Here is a 23,392-nt window from a genome sequence, read left to right on the forward strand (position 1 = left end):
GCTGACTAAACCCAAACACCTTCTTGTGCGGTACATATTATGGAAAAAATTCTTTACTGTGTGATGGTGTGAACGAGAATAGTTTGCACAGAGATTTCCAGGGATGCTTCATCCCTAGAAATGCTCAAGGCCAAGTTGGATGGGGCTTGGAGCAACCTGGTTTAGTGGAAGGTGTCCCTGCCCATGGCAGGGGGGTTGGAACCAGAGGATCTATAAGGGCCCTTCCAACCCAAACCATTCCATAGTTCAATGATTGTCTTTATTATGTCTGGAAATAGTTTCTAGGCTCATCTGTTCCACCTTCTGTGGGGTCAAGGGGAAGCTGATGAGCCTCTAGGGCCTGAGATCCTCCTGAACTGATACTTGTTTTCCTTCCAGTCCTCATGAACTTTCTCCAATTGCCCCATGCTTTCGCAGATAGTCAAGAGCAGCCTCAGGATGATACTGGATGATACCGGAGTATCATATGCTGGATGACATATGAGAGTATGCTGGATGGACAGCTTGGGGATTGCAGTATTGCTGTGCAGACTTCTGCCTTTGATAGAACAACCTGACCAAAGATCCTGCATTTGTTCCTCAACATTTTTCAAACATCTAAGATCTGCTAGGACTGTATGACTGTCATTCTGAATAATGACTGCACCACATGACTTGGATTAGCAGTCACAGGAACAAGGGGAAACACGAGGGACACCCAGTTGTGACACAGGATAAGAGTGCTGGCTGCAGGGATAGCATCTCCCTCTAGAGCAGGGCTAATCAAACCACCCCCTCTCCTGTGCTTTCAGTGCAAGGACTGCAACATCAACATGTAAAATCATTTGCAAAAGTCCTCACTGACCAAGGAGTCATACAGATTAGAATTGCAGACCACTCGTTTCCCTTACCCTCAGGGGCAGCTGTGCTATAGCACAAATGATTTCGTTCACAGACAAGCCTAAATTGCCTAAGCTGCACCTCCACAAATGACTAGTCTTGATTTCTTTCTTCCCTCTCTCAACTCTTCTAGCTCAGTAGGTGAGATGGGTTTAAAACAAACAAAAAACCACCAAAGCCCAAGGGAACTGAATTTAAACTAGACGCCTACAACTACATTTTCAGTAGCTAAGTTATAAAAGAAGAAAGATAAAAAATAAAATTTCAGAAGTGTGAAGGTTGTCACTGGCATATTTTTATCTAAAGTGAGTCACAAAGACTGAGCAGTAGGATTCTTTTTTTCTTAATAACATTGCAAAAAAAATTTAAGAAACTACCACCCCAAATCAAGACAATGAGAAAGCTAAAAGCTACACAAAGCTTACTAAAGACATTGGCTCCAGCAGCATGTCAGAACAACAGGCTCTTCTTACAGACACAGAGAGGTATTTTATTCAAGTGAACAAAACTCACCTCTGCTAACCCAGAGCAGAAAAACTGCAGGGACCAGAAAAGCCTGCAGGCATTTGACAGTACCAGAGGAGGTCATTATGGCACCTTTTCTTTAGAAAGGCTGAATCCAAAGTACTAAGAAAGCACATCCTTGATTAGCAGGAAGGGGTATGTGAAGTCTGAATGTGGTCTGGAAGAACAGGAAAAGAAAAGTGGGTGACAGGATGGGACAAAGACCTCCTACTCATTGACCAAGAGGCGTTTGACATCACTGCAGCGTATGTCTCCACATGACTGTTGTAAGAGTTGGCAGAAATGGCTTGTTGTGAGAAAAACAGCAAATTTCACGTGTGCAACAAGTAATAGGTTAAAACTTCCGGTTTAGGCCAGGTACAGATCTCCTTATAAAGAAACCTACTTCTTTTACCTATATGAAACAGACTCTTAAAAGATTTTTTTTCGGACACAGTGTTTGGTTTTGTGTGAAAATTTAATATTCTTAAGTCATAATGACAACAGTATAAAGAATTCAGGGTGAAGGTTTAGTCTTTTTAAACACAAGGTGAAAGTGTACAGTCAAAGCTCTGATAGGACACAGGGTTGTTTAAAGTGCAATTCAGTAGCAAATTTAAGACATCCATTTGTTTTCCTGCAGCTGTTACTTATGCTTTCAACAGCACTGGTACCACTCCACTGAAACCAGGTTCTGCTCGAGTGCCAGATCTCCGTGGCTGAGTGTTCTTCACTGGTATTTTCATTGCAGTAAAACGGTAAGAGCCAGGGGCAAGTCAGTGAGATTGAGATGGCTCGTGAGATCATCATGGGAAGAATGAATCATCGGCCTTGGAAATATAAATGTTTATCATCACTGCTTCTATTCTGCACATACATTCTTGAGACACACAACTTTTACAAGGGTGTTGGTATTTATATAATTCCATAAATTCAGACAGTGCATTAGAAACACAATATGCAGTTGTAATTATAAATAGTGGAGCAGCAGGACAGAATTTTCAACTATTTCTTGTTTCCTATACTCCACAAATGAGATGTGTGACACAAGTTAAGGAACTAAAGGAAAGAAAATACAGCTATTGGGCAATAAAAAACCCCCATGTGAATCTCCCTATTTCAGATGGTGGAATGGAAGGCTAGACTTCTACCAAAGACAAAGAAAACAAAGCCAGTCCCTGAGATTTAACTGCAACATTTAACCATGACTAAATGACAAAGAGCAGATTCTGAAGTGGATGTTTTGAGAATAGGTTATTTTTGTGGCATGTTTCAGTGTCAATGTGACAAACTAACACCTGCCCTTGACAAGAAGCATTCTGGCAAACAAATGCACAATATAATCAAAAGACTAAATTTGTTTCTAAACCTTGGCTGATGCTTTTTTTTAGTGCTCACAACAGTACAGATGTACGCACAAATCCATGAAAAAAACCAATCACTGGGTACTGTGGGACCATCATAACAATGTACCAAGGCATTCTTCCAGAAGGCAAACTAATAAATTCCCAACATCAATGAAAAAGGTAACCAGTAACTCTTGGTAAACTTTCTAAACTTTGATAATAATATTGAGGGCTTGCTTCAGGAGTTAATTTGTCAGGCAATAACTCTAACAGCAGTTAAGGCCAATGGCCCAGTATGGGGTACCTGAGGTCAACATAGCAACCCAGCACTGATGCAAGCAGCTATAGTATCTTTATTTTTTTAAATACATAAAGCCTGTGCCCTCATTTCCATTTCCCTGCTCAATTAACAAATTAATTCAGGGAGGAAGAGACTCCTGGTACAAGCAGGACTTTTTGAGCCAGATCAGTTATATCTTCCCTATTTTACGCTGGATCTACTAGATTTATCTTGGATATATCTTATAACAGCTGAAGTAAAACAATGTGTGCACTGAATCATCATTTTGAAATGACACTGAAATACTTCTGGACACTCAAGATACTCAACACACACCAGGGCATGAGGAAGATCCATCCTACTTGGCTCTAGTGATGAACTCACACACATTTCATGAGAAGGTAAGACATTCCAGAATTCCAAAGCTCTAGAGTGAGGATCTGCAGATCTGCACCTGCTCTAGGGAAGGTGTGCACTGTGCCACTGCTGCCTTTGTGGAAATGGAATTATTCAACATGTTTTCCATGTTGAAATGGCCACCTTGGGCAGAACAGATCAGGAAAGTGGTTTTAACAGCTCTCAGTATGTACTTTAATGATTTTTTATTACACTGATGTCTTTTAAAAAGCATCAATTGGGTAGAAAATGTGAGCCTTTGCTTTACTGTCCACAACAGACATCCTCTACAGTGCTCCTTCACACTGAACTGATGGGGTTTCCCACGTGTCCTCATCTGCCAGCTGAGCCATCTGTGAAGTCTGATCCACAGGTTCTTTCTCACCCTGGGCTATTAATAATGCATCTTCTTGTCCTCCTTCTAACTGAAGGTCAGCGTTACAAGAACAATTTGATTCTTCAGGTTTGTCCATAGGAGACTCTGCTGTAGTTGTAGAGGACTGTTCAGTTTCTGCTTCAGCCTGTGGTTCTGTTTTATTATGAAGTCCAAACATGTTATTTCTGATAAGGTATCGAACACACTGCAAAATCACATTCCTTTCATGTCGGATGTCCTGGGCCAGCAACTGGAAATAAATAAAAAAACCAGAAGATGATGCACATCTCCCTCTATTGCTCTGAAGCTGATACAAGCATAGCAAGATGTACTGATCTACTCAGTAATTTACAACATCTTCCAGCTTAACCAGTTGGCTCTCTCACACAGGTCCTGGACACAGGGGGCTGGAGACATGGGGCAATATCAGAGACAATGATGTTCTCATATCACAGACTGTAATACCAGGCCATACATTCCAGTATATCAGGGTAGCAGGTCTACTAGCATCTTTTACACTTCCTAAGCTATACTGTATCTGCAATATTTAATATCCCATGCATTTTTAATTCAAATCCCCTCTGAGTAGAAGACAAATACAAGGAAAGGGCATCTTTCATCAGGTACCAGACCATGGATTTAAGCAGCAGTAACTAGTTTGGGCTATAATACACCAACCTAATTCTAGTAGTTTATTTTAAGTGCTAGAAGCCTCCCTATTGACTTTAACCTTGTTGAAGTTCATTTTGGCAGTAGGAAAAAGAAACCTATCAGCCAGGGAGCTGAATGAACTTTTTTTCATTGCGAGCGTCAGCAGAACTAGTACTCTGAACAAACACAAAATCTGAGGCAAGTGGCTAAATCTGTAACTACCTGATCATTTGCAGGAGAGCTGTATTAGACACTGCAGAACATTTGGCTAAGTTTGGCTTGCAACGTCACCAACATGCTTTTTTTTATTGTTGCAAGTTTTAACAGTGGTTTAACTGGCCACTTTTAAGTCTGAATACTTCTACTTAGACTAGTTGCTTAAAAGGCATTACAAGCAGATGACACCTAAAATGAGCCTTCAGGAACCTTCCATCTGAACTAGAAGATGTATTTCAGGGCAGACAAGGGACAGCATAGTGATATTATCTTTGTCTGATTGGGAGAAACTGCTGAATTCCCAAATGGCCAAATTAAGGAACAGATGGGCTGCACCAATCACCCTATCAAAGACTGTATCTTTGTATTTTATTTTTTCATGCAGGGTTGGGTATCAATGGTATGACAGTACACAGGCTTTTGATTTTGTCAGCATAGAGAATGACTAAATACACATCAGTGTTTGCATGGCTACAATAAACATGCTTTAGTAGTGTCCAAGCTCACTGCCAGACAACTGCCAAGAAACATCTGTAGCTATTCTCCTACCTCCCTTTTTTTGTTTTTTTAAAGAATCATTTCATTCATACAACATCCTTTTTTTAGCATTCTAATTCATTTTCTGGATGCATTTTGTAAAATTTCAACCTTGCTCCCTCTCCAGGTTTTTATACACTGACCATTTCTGATGACAGTGGAAGCCTACCTGCAAACATCAGGTCCTTCTCTGTGATTCACAGCCACAGTACACATTCTTAAACAACAGCTTTGAGCAACATGAAAAGGCAAAAAAACCTCACTAAAATGCAATTTTAAAAATGGACTATACTGGCAAGCTTCAACTCAGGTTTCCTATGTTCTGCCAGCTTCTCTCAGCATGTGGGACTTCATGTGACTTTCTTCCAGAGTCATCACTGCTTTGATCACCTACAACTTTGAAGAGCAAGTGATAAAGGCAACTGCATGCTTAGTGAGCTACACAAAGGACAAACATTTCCTTTTCAGTCACTAGGAACTTTAATTATTGGCAGCAATGGTCTTATGTGCCAAAAAGACTACTAAGGGATTTCTCCCACATCTGCAGCTTGGGATGTACCTTATCAGGTATATCTAGCTGAAACATCCTGTGCTATTTCAGAGCTCTGATGTCAGTGGCATCCTGCTTTCCCCTCTGTTTAACCCACAGCAAGTCTTCCCTTGATGGAAGAGCTTTATGTTGACTATTTATAGAATCACAAGGGTAGTACTGCTTTTGAGTAACAGATACAATAAAAGCTCCAAGGTTTTGTCAGAGCTTTCTAAAGAAAGACACCAAGCTTTGTGGCCAAATGGGTTGCTTTGCACTGCTACTGGGAACACCTTGGACTCACCCCTACAAACCTCCTTCTACCCTTCTGAGACACCAACCTGCTGCTCTTCAAGGTGCTGTCCCTTCCTCAGATTGATCTAAACATGCCTAGAGAAGAACCCTTGTGCATGCAGGTTGCAGCTAAACACCACTCTGTAGTTTAAGTCACCAACACACTTCTCAACAAGATCTCTTTGCATGTGCAAAAAGAACTGTGTGCTCCTCCAGCAGAGAAAGGTGGCTGAACAGTAAAGCTGGGAGCAAAAAGATCAGATCAAGGCCGCTGGGATTACACTCAAACAAAACTTAATGGATACTACCACAGGGAAGGGAAGAGAGAGGAACAAAGGTCTTGTTCCTTGTGCAGCTCATTTCAGACACATGATTCAGCTGTCATCTCTTGCTTACCAAAGTCAGTCATTACCTGAATGCATGCCAGGGTATTTCTGTTTGTCTATTGAAGCATCTTCACCTTCTCCAAGGGAAACACTCACTTCCCTATTTTTAAGCCAGGCCCTGTGCTAACAGACTGCTCTAGCTTCCCGCAGGGAGGAGGAGAACCGCTCACAAACAGTTTTACTCTTGTACAGGAGGCATTATTTTAGCACTAAGACCATTTCTTACCATTTCCAGCAGAGTTGGACGGCGCTTGGGAAGGGGAGGCAATGTTTTCCTGCCCCGTTTCTCAGGCCCTCTGGGGGGACGTGCATTTGAATTGGAGCTCCTTAACGTCGTGCCTGTGCATTCTGGGCGGCTTTGATTTGGTTTCTGACTCTGAGGAATGGGAGTAGTTTGAGGTGTATTTCTGAGCACAGCCTGGTTTCTCTCAGCTTTTGTTGCAGTCTTGACAGGGATTTCTTAAAGAAAAAGAACACACTTTCATCTCAAACTTAAAAGCCTCTTTAACATGCTCATATCCCCATGCACTGGCAGTTCATTAGTACTATTCCTGTTCACACATCCTGATGTGAAGATGTTCAAGGTTTACCTGGAGGAAGGGAGGGTTTTGTTTGGCTTGGGTTTTCTTTTTAAATACAAAGAATAATCTCTGAATATTCACAGAAAGGAAAACAAGGTATTTAAATTCTGCAGCACACAAAGAAAAATAAAAGGAGTAAGACCTGAATGAGATTTTCAAACCTCTGCCTTCTAAACACCTAAGAAGTACATTCCTTCACATTACAGCTTGCTGCAATTTTGGCTGCTGAGAAAATCATGATACAGTTAGGGCAGAGGATGCCCAAGTTCAAGTCACTGTCTGCTAGATGGTTTCTAACTTTGTGTAGGCCACCCAGGGCAAGTAAGGCATAGTAAATACCAAAAAAAAGCAGCAGCAGCAATTCCTCACCACACACTGATGCATACATTCAGCGAAGCACAAAATCCAAGTAACTGAGAGTTCAAGTCCTACTGCAACACCCAGCAGCCTTCCGTGGAAAAAGACCTTATGGATGTGAAAATTAGTTCACAGGGTGACAATAACAGCCTTTTCCTGGCACTACTCAAGCACGATTTGAAGCAAGACTGAAAACAGGTTCCTTATTTTCCCCCAGCTAGGGGAAAAAAGGCTGGGGAAATTTGATGACACCCAATCTAACCAAAGATATTTTATGCCTCCCCTCTCAACCCAGGACATACTGCTGAGAAAAGGACAGCAGAAACAGACACAGTCCTGCCTGCAGTCCACATCACTGCAGAGTGACACAGAGTAGAAGGGGAGAGGAGAAGGGCAGAGGTTGTTTTACACACCTTCAGGCTCGCTGTCGGATGCACTGCCATAGTTGACTGACAGCGCGCTAAGGGCAGATGTCACCTGCTTGGGGACAACTGTCGTTCCCAGCCTCCCATCTTCCTCAGCTGCCTCATCCTTGTCGGATTCTGCAGGGAAAGAAAAGGCAAGAGAGATTTTTCCTAACAATCCTGCATGCCAACAGCCAGCCTTGCTGCTACATCTCCATCTCAGCACCACACAAGCCTGATGTTGGGCACCACTGCCCAATGCCATGGACTGACAGAAAACTCCCCACATTTGTCTACCCTCTACAGACGTGGTGGCAAACTGGTGCTTCCACTGGTTTACAGTCCTGCCAGCAAAGTTACAGAAACAAAGAGTTTCCTGAACATAAGCTTGAGCTTTCTGCTTCCTTATTTGCATACCAAATATAATTATAGGTTTTGTTATCAAGTGTAGGTGAAGAGAGAGAGGATTTTGTAATATGTTTTGAAGTCTTGCTGGACTTAGTCCCCTGGAGATGGAGGAGAAGGACTTAGAAGCCAGTCAGGGGGAATAAAAAAAAATAAAAGAAAAAAGGAGAATCAAAAAAATGTACCTATACAGTAAAATAATGGATTTGGGTTGATTTTTTTTTTAAATTCTACTTAGTTATATTGTGTTTGTTATTATTTGTTCTGGCTATATTTCTCAATTGTATAAAAAATCGCAACTGGCTTTAATAATGTATAATGAGCAAGTACCACATTCCTTTTCTACCTACTGTAACAGAAGTCACTAGCTATACTTTGGCATAATTAGACCTTTGATCATTAAGTAAAACAGAGATGATGCAGGGAAATACAGACATATTTAAGCATACTTAAGTTTCTCAACATGCAAAGATTAATGGAATAAACAAATTGCACAGGGATGCTGAGTTCTTGTTCTCACTAATTGAAGATTATGCTTTCAAGAGGAAAAACTCAGCATCAGACATCTTTCCAGGGAATGTATTCTACCCTTGTTGCTAAAAATAGCTAGAGTAGAATATGACATGTAAGCTGACTTATAAGAGTACTGCATCTCTGCTGACTATATTATAAATAGTTACATCTGAAGAATTTATATTGCTGCCTGCCAGCACGAGGAAACAAGACATGCTCACAAAAAAAAACAACAAAAAAACCAAACCCAAAAAAACTAAGCAGCAATACTTCAGAGAATGCACACATATGGAGAATATCAAGAGTAATAATACAGCAAAGAATAGAATTAAAAGAAAAATACTGACATTTAAAGTAATTCACTTAACTCATACAAGGAAATACATTTGTTTTCACATTCTAAATATTGTTATTTTCAAAACCACAAAGGGATATTTAACAGTCTTTAAAAAATAATTTGACTGTTGAAGTGCTTCTTTCTTCTTCTGGCTTTACAAATATTTTCTTATCTCACATGCTAATTTAGCAACCTAAGTTGGTACATATCCTTTACACTATTGTACAATATTCACATCAGAACATGTAATACTGCACACAAACTTCATGTCAGACTTCCAAAATGGTGACTAGCAAGCACAAAGTCTCAGCATCTAAATTTCAAACAACTATTTAAAGTTCTCCAACTTTCTTCATCTTACCAACATCACCGTTTGCCAGAAGACTAAGAGGATCCACATCTTTCTCGTATGCTTGGTCTGCCAAAGCATTTTGCTTTTCATGTTCTTTTTCACACATGCTGTTTTCTGGTCCACTGGTCTCATTTTGAGTTTTATGTGCATGATAATCGCCGCCATTTTTCCTAAATTTCTTCCAGAATGGGCGCCACTGTCTTCTCCTGTGTCTTCCTTGGTGCCCAGGAGCCTCTCCATTTTCTGGAGGTTTCCACATGCCCTTCATTTTGCTGGAGAATAGAAACACAAAATTCATACAGATTATAAACTATGAGAATAAAAACAACTGATGTGACCAAATGGCTCAGGCCCTCATTTAAGGTTCAGCAACACAGAATGACGCCAGGACTTACACCAGCTCAGCTAACACGAGGCAGCAAACCATAAAATCAGTCACACCTCTTCTCAGGCAGGGCAGTGGGACAAAGCTGGAACCTGAATGAACAGCTTGAAGTTCATGACTTTTAGTTTCTAGTTTTTAATAAGGCCAAGGGTACATCAGCTAGGAAAGTTCCTCTACAATCTACAGTGTGAGGACATGGTGTTTTCATTTTGGATAACAAAGTCAACAAATACTCTCTTCACTTAAGCATTTAAATCATTCAAAACAGCGGCAACATGAAGTTAAAAGGAAAGCATCTACTACAAACATACTTCCACTGCTGAAGTCCCTTTTTTCTAGTTACAGCTTTGAGAAGCATTTTGCTGCACCAAATCCATTCAGCCATCTGACACCATCAGCTGCAATGACTACCTACTCCCGCCTCCAAATAACATGCCATTCATCTTTTCCATTCCAAGGAAAAGGAATAAAAGATATGTCCACCAGAATAACGCATTTTTAAAAACCTGAAACAAAATAACTAGCCCTAAAATACAGGCAAAGCACAGCATGCTGGTTCCACTTGTCTTTCATGGTTCCATAATTTTCCAGGTTATCCTATAAACACATGTTGATAGAAAGATACCTGGAAAGCTTAACAAACTCTGGTCAAAGTCTGTAGATACAAGAACGAATGTGCCCAAGACAGAAAAGAAAATATAGAAGGGACAACCTAAGCTTACTGAAAATATTTATTTTCAAGCAACAGAAACTTAATTCAGCAAAACAAGACTGTAACTAACCATCAGTACATTACAACAACAAAAACTATGCAAGATCTCCTGTCCTGAATGAGCCCCATGATTCATTCTGATCAGAACCCCCTGCCTCAGCCTCACCTACAGCATGGCAGAGGTCCTACTAGCCCTAGTCAACCACATGCCTCATGATAAGGGATGCTGTGTTCACGTCTGGCATCCCTGAAATCTTGCAGCAAAGTGCTAATATTTTGTGACAAAGGACTGTTTTGTCTGTGTTCATTCTGACATCTAAACAAATCATTTGATACCCCATCCTTCTTGAGTTACAAGAAACACTTTATTCACCTCTTCCACCTATGCAATTTTTCTAGGCCTCCATCATACAGCCTTTTCAAGCCACCTACTAATTTGCTTGTTCAGAAATGTTCCCATTATCTGCATTCCTCTCTTCCATGCTTTTCTGGCCTTATTAAGTCCTTCTTGAGAAGAGAACAAGGCCTGTCATGGCACTCAAAATAACTTTATTTCACAGCAAAACATAGTTAATTCTCCAGTCATTTCATGACAATGTCTACACTGATTGCTCAGCCCTGATGGCATCACCCACCACAGTGCTCCTGTGGCAAGCCACTGCCTTCCTGTGGATCAGTCCCTCACCCACAAAAGAAGGCTAATATTAACTCCTGTGATTCAACTCCAACAAGATAGAAAACTGCATTTCTGAATTTGTTCAACCAGGCTCTAAATCCAGCACGTTGTTGTACAAACTAGAAGATATCGAGCAAATATAGGCTCAATTACAGGTGCTATCCTTGACCACGATTAAAAACAACTTTCCCAGTTCTTTAGGGCCTCAAACACTCAAAAAGCAACCCCAAGGTCACAGACATGTCCCAACAAACATCAGCCTGGCATCTGCCTTCTGCCACTCCCTCATGAAAGCTATCCTGCTCTTCACTCCACATTCAGAAGGGATGGAGAGCTGTGCACTATCACTCAGGTGCTGTAAGACACCAGACAGACTTCCAAAGTGGTCCTTCTGCATCTCTAATCTCACACACAGGGATGCTGAGACTTAGGAGTTGTAAAGCACTTCAGAGAACCACAAATGGAAAGCGCTGTGGAAGCATTAAGCATCTAATCCTTTCTAAACCCTTACTTAGCTATTTGCTTTAATAGTACAGCTTGCAGGGAACAAGCTGTATTATATTTTTGCCTCATGCATCAGTAAATTTGCCAGATAATTCCAGAATCTTTACTGCTGATATATAAAGCAGAAATGACAGTTTATGGACAGTTCACCAAGGCTAGAGTGCTACCAGCTCAGGGGAGGGAGGAGAAAAAGAGATTTCTAGAATCAACTCGAGTAACAAGTTGCTAAGTGAAAGTAAACAACCTGCAATTTTGAGGGCTTCTTTTCCCAAACAGTTTTCCAGCTACAAAGCTACTAACAAATGAAAGAGCATGGAATTGCTGATGGACATTTAAGACTACTTGATGCATCTGACTCACGGCCACAAAAGTTAGCAAATAAAACCTGTAGGCATAAAGAGTTTGTTACTGTGACAAGGAAAACTCATCTTTGCTCCTAAGAAACCCTAAACATAATATCATATGTGTTTGCAGCTTTAGTTTCAATGCCCAGGTTTGGTTCCCTGGGTACAAAGCACTCCTGCAACTTTATATCCTTTGAAGGAAATTTTAGTTCAGTCTTCTACAAATAGTTCCTTTCACTCATGAAAGGCAACCAGCTGGATGGGTGCAGGTAAGTGCTGGATCTTCTGAAGCAAAATGTTACACCAAGGTAATTTGCACTGTCCACATTTAATAAATCACACTAAGTTCTTATTCTGCACTAGTTCAACCATTTTACCACGGTACAAGTTTTGCTTTGTTTGCTGTCATCCCATATACAAAAAGCTTGGCAAGCCCCAGCTTCATTTCCATGCAGCAGCAAATGGCATTTAGCAAGAGTCCCTTAGGACTGAGTCTGCTCCTTCCTTCCAGCTCATTCCAGTTCAAATAAGTGATATTTTAGGAATGTGGCTCATTATAATGTTGTTTAAAAAAAAAAATCTTCCCACAGGTCTTAAAGCAGAGCTAATGAAGTGAGCTGGTTCCACCTAACAATGAAACTGAGAGAAGAGTAAAGAATAAAACCATATGGGAAAATAATTTATAAGGGAGAGAACAGATAAAAATCCAAGACGAGTAAGCACTAGCTCAGAACAACAATAGCTGATACATTTAACTTTATTTTTATATAGTTTTCATTATTACTTAAGTAGTGCTACTTCTTTCTTCTACCCTCCATCATCGTTTTTGCCCTCTACACTTGATTATTGATTTATCATCAGAAAGGAGAGAGAGTAAGAAGTCAAATCTGCTCATAAAATCTCTGTTGGCCATTTTCAGGCATTAAAGGATTAAACCATGTGGAATCATTATGTTGAATGACTTTTGACTCCATTACTACTTTTTCCACAGACCAAGGTTATGCTGCTAATGAATGGTCACTAGAATGTGGTTTTCTCAAACAAGCCAGAATAGCAGATTATTAACAGTTATTGTTTCATTTAACTGAAGTGGACTTTGAAGCACAATGAAGGAAACAAAAGAATATTACATCTGCAGTTTGTCAAATGCCCTGTCCTCTCTTAAAGGGCAGCCAGAGTGTATATACAGTGGAAGCAGTAAGTGTTGCGAGACCACAGTAAGCATACTTCTGAACTCAAGAGGAGGAAGGCAACAAGCTTGGTTCAAAACACTTACCCAAACTGTTGGGTTGTCAGCACTTCTCCCCTTTCCTCCTTCTGCATCTGCATTTCCTTCTTCCTTTCAATGTTTGCCAACGTAGGAAAATTTCTAGAAGAAAAAAAAATAGTTTCACTGGCTCTTAAAGGATTCACTGTACTTTCTCAATTCCCCCTTTACCAAACCAGCTTCCTCTATAAACATTACAGGTTTTTAAAACTTTTCAAGGAAGTTTAACAGACTGTTTCTTTCTTAAAGAGGCATTAGTGAGGAAAAGAAATCTTAGAGCATTTACGCTTACATATCCAGACGCAACGAACAGCAACAAAAAATTTTTAAAAAAGCTACCACATTAGCACTCTTTGATTTACCAACACATCAGGTGAGGTACAAACAATTTGGTTACAGTCATGGACTCTCTGTTTTCCCCAACACATAACATCATGGTTTAGTCTCTCTTTCATAAAAATTTTTATTTTTATGAAGCTTCAATTGGATTATTTGAATGACATGTCTTTAGCAAACTAACTGCTGAGTTCTCGTAAACTTTAAAAAAAAAAAGTTATAGGAACAGCTTCTGGGTGCACAAGATTCCTTTAGCATGACAGTTAGGGAAAAGCACACAAGTTCCTTCTTGAGCAATATTCAGCATTGTGCTTGCACACTGACCTCTAGTTCACCAAAATCACTGCCCCTTTTTAATTCCAGGTTCAAGAAAAATTGCCAAATCATGCAGACGAAAAAATCTGCTGTTACAACCATCACCCAAACTATTCATTCTCTTCCATTTCCCACCTCCCTTAACATCCTTCCCCCCAGACAAATGTCTCGCTGGTTCTAACATGCAGAGCCTGTGCAGCAGGCTTTTTACCATCAAAGCCCAAAAATGGCTACACTGCTTGCTCTGCAAACATTAGTTAGCTTAATCCCAGTGCTTTGAGATAAAGGTGGTAAATGAGAAACACATGCACATGCTCCCTCAGCTTCTGGATAGAAACACAAAGTATAAATATTTGATGTCTATTAAAATGGAGTAAAGAGAAATGTACAAGAGCTTCTCACTATATATAGCTATCAAAAAAGACACATATCTTTCTTTAAATATTTAATCTTATCACATGCATTTCCCCCATATTACAGCATGAATGCTAAGTGTCACACTGATTCATGACAGCTTCAACCACATACCAAGGGAAAAAGAGAAGCATTTTTCACAAGACAAACCTAAACACACTACAGAACTTGTCTGCCATAAGAGGATTTGAACAACAAAGCTGTCAACATCTATTTTCATTGGATTTCTCCCAGAAATCTGCCACACAGCTCAAGTGAGCACAGAGATGTGCTGTTCTACCTCTGCTTTTCCCTGTTAGTTACATTTGTTCATCCATGTTCTAAGACTCCCAGCACACAGCAAAGGTGCAATGAACTCTTTAATCTCAAGAGCTTCTCATTGACAAAGATCCCTGTGCTTGGCACCGCTCCGCAGTTTTAGGATAAGGTGCTTTCCTCCACACACAAAGGAGGACATCAAACTATAAAATAAGCAGTTATGCTCAAAAAATCCCCAAGCTTGTTGTAGAGATTGGGGAGATGTTTTAAATATAAGACCCTATATACTAGAGCAAAGGAGTCTTCAAATGCTCTAGCACTTATTCTGATTAAGGACATATTCAGACACGCTCTCCCAGCATGATTTGAGACATGAATGCCTCCCACTTTCATTCCTGTGAGTTACCACTCCCTCCACGAGCCACCGTAATGGACTGCACAAATGCTTTCGGTTCCATTCACTGCCAAGACTGACAGACTTCTCCTAAACCACCCTTCCAGCTGACACAGGCAGTAATTGACAGCTGGCAAGAGCTCAAGTCACAAGTCCCAGTATGCCTGCAGAAGCACATCTGAAGGCATCTGTAGTGGCTGTGTTTATTTTCTCCAGCTCCTCTCAAATGTTAAACGGCATTTTACTCACTGCCTTTACCTCGTGCCTATACTGAGTCTCTCCACATAAAAGGCCATATGCTTAAATCCAGTGAGCTGACTTGAGTTTGTACCCTTCTGAGATAGCAAGCAATCCTCCTCTCCTAAGAAAATGACATTGTTCAAATGTTACCTACAAACACCACTGAAGTAGAAGTAGCCCAGGACTTACACCTAGCAAACAACTTGTAAGAGATTAAACACCAACAGCTTTGTCAGTCCCCACAGGGCTTTACAAACCTAAGCAACTTACTGTAAAAGGGAGAGTTAAACCAGGATGTGATGGTCCGGCACAGCAGACTTCATGAAGCCAGGACTGCCTGAGAAGGCAGCCCCATTTCATAGCAGCTGCAGTTCCCAACCATACACACTTCCACAATCCAAACTGGAAGTTTTTCAGAACAAAATGTCAGGACAGTATCAGAAAAGTGGTTTTCAGGGTGAGTATATTACATACACCCCAACAAAGTGAGACATGCAGCTAAAGGATAACCTAAGCTTCCAGAGACAGGGAATGGTGACACTGAGCATTATCACTAACATGTGTATCTTAGTGAATAGATTTTTTTTCAATAAATGAGTGCACTAGCCAGAGTCATGCTTTTTTTTATAGGCCAGCATACTTTATCTTGCTCACATAAACATTGGAGTAAAGTAGCTCTTAGTGAGCAGTGAAGAAACAGAGCTTTGCCAACATCTAACAGAAAAGAGACCTGTTTCTGTAGCAGTTTACACAACGAATTCCTGAGTCAAGAGCTATACAGGTTCATCATTTTTATAGGAACAGCACTGTGATCACAATGCCTCAATAATTTCTTGAGTTGGTCTTAAATGCACATGCACAGCCAACAGCAAAAGAGACATGGATAGCCCAAAGGGAACAAAAATGACCCAACTGAGCTGATAATATCTTGGCTTAACTTTCCCACATCTGACTTAACCATATGTTAGCTAAGGCAGTTTTATTGCTAATCTATCCCAGCAGATCAGAGTAAACTTTATTGCATCTATGTTTACCTTGATCTACCAATGCATTCCTTCTATTTTGCTTCATCTTCTCTGCTTTTACCAAGTTCTAAGCAATTATTTTCTACGTTACATATTTCACTACTTCAAATGCAACACCACGTAGGATTCCAAACTATTCTAGGATTATCATTATGCAACTAGAGAACCACAAATTAATTAAAAGTGGTGTGGTTAACAGTACTGGACTTCAATCACTAAGCACATGCTCAACCTATGAGATGTATTGCAAAGAAATACAACAGACAATTCCTATCTGAACAAACCAACACCAAGAGATTAAAGAAAGGGGGGCAGAAAGGGGAGAATTTACAAGGAACACATAAGTTCAAGAAAATCCTCAAATGTATTAGTAGCTAAGCAAAAGTAAGTTTAACATTTTAACACTAAAGCAGCCTTGCCACATTCTTACTAACAACCATTGCTCAAGAGATGTTGGTGAGAAACAGATGGGCTGGCAGGACCCAGATCTCACTTGTGAAGTAGGGAAGACAGCAATACCTCATTCTGACACATTAAGGAAGTGCATTGCAGATAATTCCCTTAAAGCTCATGTTGAAGGAAAAATATGCTGAAGACAGCACATTTCTCAACACTTGGAAGGGACAGGACAAATCAAAACAAGAAAAATTGATGTCAGACTTCACAGCCATCTGTCTGCAAAACACAGGGAAACCCTGAGATCCCACGGAACTTCATCTCTATTGCTCTTGGCTTAATTAGATTTCTTGGCTCAGCAGGTTCAACAGGAAAACAGCATTCCGACCCAGCATGCTTCATCCAGAGATACTCCTTACCAGCTCTCCCCCTCCTCTTTCCTCTATGAGAGTAAGGCTACACTTTAAACACAAGCTCTTTCTTAAAGATTTTAAGCAGGATACACAATTGAGCAACACAGGAGCTAATTAAGAAGAAAAATCTCAACTCTGCAAGTAATTATTTATAACGGCTGAAAGAACAAGCTAGACAGGATGCAGCATGGAAACACACATATTAAATCACTGCAACCTAATTAGAAACAAACTATTAAAGACCTAAAAAGATTCATTCTTAGCTCTGACTGGAGCTTCTAGAAGGAAAAAGGTTTTCTGCTGTCACCATAAACCAAAACTGCTTAATAGCTCAGACTCCCTCTGGTGTCCTTTTTTCCTGTACAATGCAATGTTTACTGTGAATCAACAACAGACCTTCAGTACTAAACTGCTGCTTTGCTGGCGACCCAATTAATGCCTGAAAAAAGTTCCAGCTGGCTTTCTCTCTCTGCCTGCCTCCCACACCCCCACCCCCCCTTTTTTTTTAATTAAAAAAAGAAGGATGCTCGTAGAGCTTCCTTGCTGTACAAAGAGTAACAAAAGCCACCCAGGTAGTCATTCTACACCCATCCATCACGGCTACATTCGATGCCCACAGAAAGCCCGAAGTACCAAGATAAGGCACAGCACTACTCCATCTAGTGGCCTTGGCTCAGACACTCCTAATCCCATTTCGCCTTTCTGGTTGGTGGCTGAGACCACACGACTTTGTTTCCTTTGATTTCACTGTGCTGCAGAGAGAAAAGGCTTTGAGCAATGTTGTATCACAGCCAAATTATATTAATCTGTAAAACCAACAGTATTTACCATGAGATCCTTCTGAAACTCAGCAAAACTATCTCAGCACAGCATGACCCTTACAAGTAAGTGTGGATAAAGGTTGCTATGACTCCCAATTCCCCACAGTAACTTAACAACAATTCTACATTCAATTCCCACTTCCCTGATGTTCTAGTATACAGGAGAGCACATCATGACATATACACCTTAAACATCATTTCAACACTTAAACCTCAGTAACAGCAACTAGACAGAAACTCTCCTGAGCTCTTCCCAAAACAGAAAAGTGTATGAAAAGTTGAAAATGAGTAGCAAAGACTCATTCAAAGACTGCACACAAGTACTGATCTTTTCCTTGGAGTTCCTGTTAGAAAATTAGGTCACTGAAAAGCACAACAGCAAGATGTAAACTGAAAGCAATAAAAAACCAAGCCCTCAAGCATCTTTTGAATAACAGGAAACCCTGGAATGAAAACTAATCTAACAACAAAACTTGCCTAATATAACACCAAACTTGTGTTTGCACAGATCACAACCAGTGATTTTTGTCAGGTTCACAATGGCATTTTAAGCATGAGAAAAAATAATTTCTTGTTTCTGTATAAAAAAAGGATTTTTTTTTAAAGAACCTATGGATTATTTTCATTTGTAAAAAATGAACAGCAGGTGCAACAGTTGACTGCTGTGATGTACAGACATAGTGGTAAGATTTCCCTTTGCCTTTCTGAAATTTGCAGAAAAAGCTGAAACCATGCCCAAAACAAAATTAAAACTTGCAAGAATGAACTTAAATGGGGAGAAATTTTGCTTCTCCATACAGAAAAAAATGGATGGGAGGCAGTTAAAAAAATCTACAATAAAATCCATTCATTTTTCTTTTTTAACAAAAACAGTGTAAAAACTTAAGAAGGGGAGTTTAAAGCAAGGATGAATTAATATTGCCTTCTGACATGAATGCAAGGTGGATACATCAATAAGACTTCATCAGACCACTGAGTTTATTTCCACTAAAAAAACCCCATGAAACTAGTACACTGCCCTAACTCATCACCACTGATCTCAAAATCAAATTTATGTCACTTCCTATTCTGCATATAGGACTCTTGCTCATGGAAACAAAACTCGTGCACTGATCACTTGCAAGACTATATTCTAAATTATTAATAGAAGTGCGAAAAGCCTGCAGCATCTTTCTCCTGCTAGAAATATGTAGATTTTAATCCATTCAACTCTGAGGGAAAAAAAAATTAATCTGTGAGATAAACACTTCAACCCTGGTCCACTATACCCTCTCACACCACAGAACGAGAAATAATGAGAAATATTGCTTAGAGGAGAATTTTACCTTGCACCCTGCATACAATGTAAGTTAGACTACCTGAGAAAGTATCATTCATTGTTTCTGTTCTCTTTCACTAGAAAAGCATCAAGCAATACAGAAAGTCCTTAAGAAATGATGAAAACTCCCTGGTGGGATCTACTGGAACAACTTAAGGTGGGGAAATCTGCACGCAGTATTATAATTACAGTCAGTACAATAGTTCCAGATTTCTTAGCCATTAAAAACCACCATACAAATGTATTTCTGATGTAAAAGGTGATCAGTGATCAGGCTAAAAGGAATGAGACATTTACCTAACCTGAGGTACCAAATCAAGCATCTGGGAAAGCTGCTTCCTTCTCAGCTGATACTTTGCCTTCTATTATAATCTTCCAAATTATTATAGTTTCTGCAGCTCACAGTCTCCTGACTCAGGCATTCTGACACAGATCACTACTGCAGGAGTTTTGCAGGGTCAATGGAACAGCAGCAACAGCAAGCAATGTGCTGCTGCTGTCCTTCAGCTGTCAGCTAATGATCACACAGGGAAAATTCCAGAAAACAAATTCAGAGCTCACAGATCTTACCTTTTTCTTTCTTCTCTCCATCTAGCAATCTCTTCTGGACTATCCAGTTTTATTCTCTTAGCACCAGGTGCATGTGCCTAAGGAAAAAGTATTTCACAGGTGTTTAAAAGGGGAAGAAAAATAAATGCAAGTTAAAAAAGAAAGCATCATTGTCTTAGCTATAGTGGTATCACACTGTTTTCATCTCTAAAACTGGTGAGACTGTACACAGAGATGATAAAATGAATTCATTAAGAAAACTCCACAGTACTTAATGTATTTTCATCCCCAATGTTGTCTTAAAACAAATTCTCCTCAGAGGTGATACATTTTCTTTCCAGATGAATGAAAACAAACCACCCAAAAATGAGAAAAGGGGCTATGGTAAAGATAGCACAGACTCCTATCCTGGGCCCAGAGAGATACTTACATTCTTCCAGTGTATCTGAACTATCTTCTCATGTGCACTGAAATTGCAACCTTCTTCTGTGCACTGCAAGATAAGAGGGTGAACTTAAAACACACCAATTTACACAAATCATAAACAAGCTTTGAGCACACTTCAAACAAACTCAGTGCCAGTTGCCTGTACAGTTTGTTACACAGGCTGTGTAAGTGTTGGTTGTTGTGTGTTGTTTTTTTTGGGTTGTGTTTGGTGGGTGGGTGTTTTTTCTTGCTAACGACCCACCCGATGACAGGCAATGGGCCATCAGACCCACCGTGTGACTCATGGACTTATCTCATCCCATTGTGAGATGCTCTGCCGAAGAGGGAGGAGCCAGGTGTTCCCACCTGGATATAACCTGGCCCTGGAACTGCCTGAGCTAGCCCTGTCTACTGGGTTCCCAGAGGACCAGAGCTACTACTGATCTTCAGCTGGAGACTAGACCTTCACAGGATCACCCTTCAACTGGACTACTTCAGTGGACTGCTACTACCACCCTAACAGGGTGTTAGGTTGTATCTGACTTTGTCAGTGCTTTTCCTTGTATTATTTCACTTATTTTTAATTTCAATCCTGACTTGTGATCTCCCACTGGTTTGTTTTCAAACCAATACAGTAAGCTATCCAGTTTCCAAACAAAGGTGATTGTAAACACAGTAGGAAAGTGTACTTTTAAATTTCATCTGATTTTAGAATAACCAGTGTAACCAATGTATCAGACAACTGAAGATAACGTGAAGTTTACATAAGATAAAAATTTGCAAGACTGTCCAATTTTAACTTTTGATATTTGCAAATTTTGATCATTTGCAATAGCAGAGATTTTAAAAATGTTTTTCACATGAAAACTGTATGTGCTATACTGATATCAATGAATTAATTATTATGACTTAGCTATACTTCACAAGAAAAACAGTTAAAAAGGCTACAGTAATAAAACCAAAAACATAACTGAAACCTCCCCTACACACAGCATTCCCGAAAAAAAATCCCCCACTAATACTTGACTTAGCTCTGGAATCTCTTTTCCTAAGTCTTCCATTTCAAAGAGTGACTACAGCTAACTGCTTGTCAGGCACAAAGGTAAAAATCAAAGTGTGAATAAAAGAAGCCAAACTCATCAACCTGTTTATGCTGTGAAATATGTTCATCATACTTCTCCTGGTTTTTATAGCCACGGTCACAGGTATCACAGTAATGAGAGAAAACTGGCTCTTTTTTCTTTTTGGTCTGCAGGGGAAAAAGAAAAGGAAGAAATAATCTCAAGATTGAAGTTACAAGATACTCCTATGCTTACTTAGCTGTGAAACACTGTAAATAGTATTTATGTTAATAAAGCCATCAGTTACATGTTTCAAAAGTTTCAAAGATAAGCTAACATAACATGAAAGTGAAGATCAAATTACTTAATCTTCTAAATAAAGTGCCCAGCACTCATGGTCTTCCCACCACCACCTTTGAATCAATCATTGCTCCTGCAAACACACCAGTCTGTCCGCACAGACTCACCGAGGGCTGTGAGAATTAGGCTAAAACCCCATACCTCTTCCCTACTGAGACAGATCATGACTGCTCTCCCTTGACATGTACTTGCTCAGAGGGCAACACAGATCCTTCTCTCTCCCACTACACACATCACTGTTTTCTGGCTGTCTGGTCTTGACCATGTAACAGAGCACTAATGTAATTTAGGCAGTCAGGCATCACCACAGTAAGGTGACATAAACCTGTGTAAGAATTTGGTTGACATGTATCTTTCAACACGCTCAAGAGTTACAGACTGTCTCATGTTTGCTCTCTTGTAAGGGCAAGCATGTCAGACAGGAGAATGGGATCTCTTTAGCACCTTGGGCCAAGCCCCATAGAACTGACACCGTCAAAGAATGACAGAATGGTTTGGGTGGGAAGGGACCTTCCAAGATCATCTGCTTCCAACCCCCTTGCCTAGGCAGGGACAATCTATCACTAGATCAGGCTGCTCACAGCCCCATCATATCCAGCCTTCAACACCTCCAGGGACGGGGCACTCACAGCTTCTATGGACAATCTGTGCCAGTACCTCATCCCCTTCATAGTAAAAAATGTTTTCCTTACGTCCAACCTAAATCTACTCTGCTTCAGTTTAAAACCAGTGCTCCCTGTTCTATCACTACAGGCCCTACTAAAAGTCCATCCCCATCTTTCTCCTAAGTTCCCTTGAAGTATTAAAAGGATGCTGCAAGGTTCTTCCTGAAGCCTTCTCCAGGCTGAACAAGCCCAGCTCTCTCAGCCTTCACAGGAGAGGTGTTCCACCCACAAAGCATTTTGGTGGCCTTTCCCTGGACCCACTCCAACACGTACATGTCCCTCTTGCACTGGGGACCCCACTCCATACCTTTGGCTTGTTATTTTCTTCTGGACAACGCTTACTAAATGGAAGCACTTGCTTGCCTTGCCATTTCTGGGAGAAATTACCATTTCCACCTTCGGAACAGAGAAAAAAAGGATGAGATATGCACAGACACAGCTTGTAAAATACACCCCCCTCCTACCTTGGTGGGCAACAGTCTAGGGAAGAGACAAGACAGGGAAGAGATGGAAAAGCCCTCCAGCCCCAAGGGCTCAGGACAGCCCCGGGGCCGCTGCCTGTGTGGGATAGGAAGGAGCCCATGGAGACACCTTCTCCCCTCCCCTCCCCTCACCAGCGTGCGGGCCCTGCGGTCGCGCTCCGTAGGCCGGCGGGAACCAGGCGGCGGGCGAGGTGTAGCCGTGAGGGGGAAGGAAGCTCTTGGGCTGCGAGTAGCTGTCCGCAGGAGGGTAGCTCTGAGCAGGCGGGTAGCCCTCGGGCTGCGAGTAGTTCTGGGCAGGCTGGGAGTAGCTGTCGGCGGGAGGGACGCTCTGGGAGGGTTCCGAGTAGCTGTCGGCGGGTTGCGAGTAGCTGTCGGCGGCCGCGTAGGTGCTGGGCGGCGGGAGGCTGTCAGGAGGCGGGTAGCGGCCGGGCGGCGGGTAGGGCCCGGGGGCAGCCCAGAAGCTCGCGTCCCAGGGGGGCGGCGGGCAGAAGAAGGGTGGGGGGATGCCCGGCGGGGGCAGCCCCGGCGGGGGCGGCGGGTACCAGGCGAAGGGGTTCATGTCGGGCCCGGAGAGAGAGAGGCCGCTCGGACACAGACCCGCTGCCGATGCGCTCGCACCACCACGTGGGTCCGTCCGGCGGCGGCCGCTGAACGCGTCACGTCCGGGCTGAGGGAGGCGAGCCCACCG

At 41.3% G+C, this 23,392-nt stretch overlaps 1 protein-coding gene across 1 annotated transcript; it reads right to left on the minus strand.

Annotated features, from left to right (window-relative positions):
• Positions 1-1,842: 1,842 nt before the first annotated feature.
• Positions 1,843-23,386, minus strand: NUFIP1 (nuclear FMR1 interacting protein 1). The gene is made up of 10 exons (XM_085059516.1): positions 22,837-23,386; positions 22,530-22,618; positions 21,281-21,385; positions 20,141-20,203; positions 19,732-19,808; positions 13,241-13,333; positions 9,353-9,615; positions 7,746-7,874; positions 6,621-6,853; positions 1,843-4,031 (listed from the first exon to the last, which is right to left on the minus strand). The coding sequence occupies exons 1-10, from the start codon at positions 23,261-23,263 to the stop codon at positions 3,693-3,695; spliced, it is 1,818 nt and encodes a 605-aa protein (XP_084915642.1). The 5' UTR covers positions 23,264-23,386; the 3' UTR covers positions 1,843-3,692.
• Positions 23,387-23,392: the final 6 nt, after the last annotated feature.

Source organism: Lichenostomus cassidix, chromosome 1 (assembly GCF_008360975.1).
Source record: "Lichenostomus cassidix isolate B80296 chromosome 1, HeHo_3.0, whole genome shotgun sequence".
NCBI lineage: Eukaryota > Metazoa > Chordata > Aves > Passeriformes > Meliphagidae > Lichenostomus > Lichenostomus cassidix.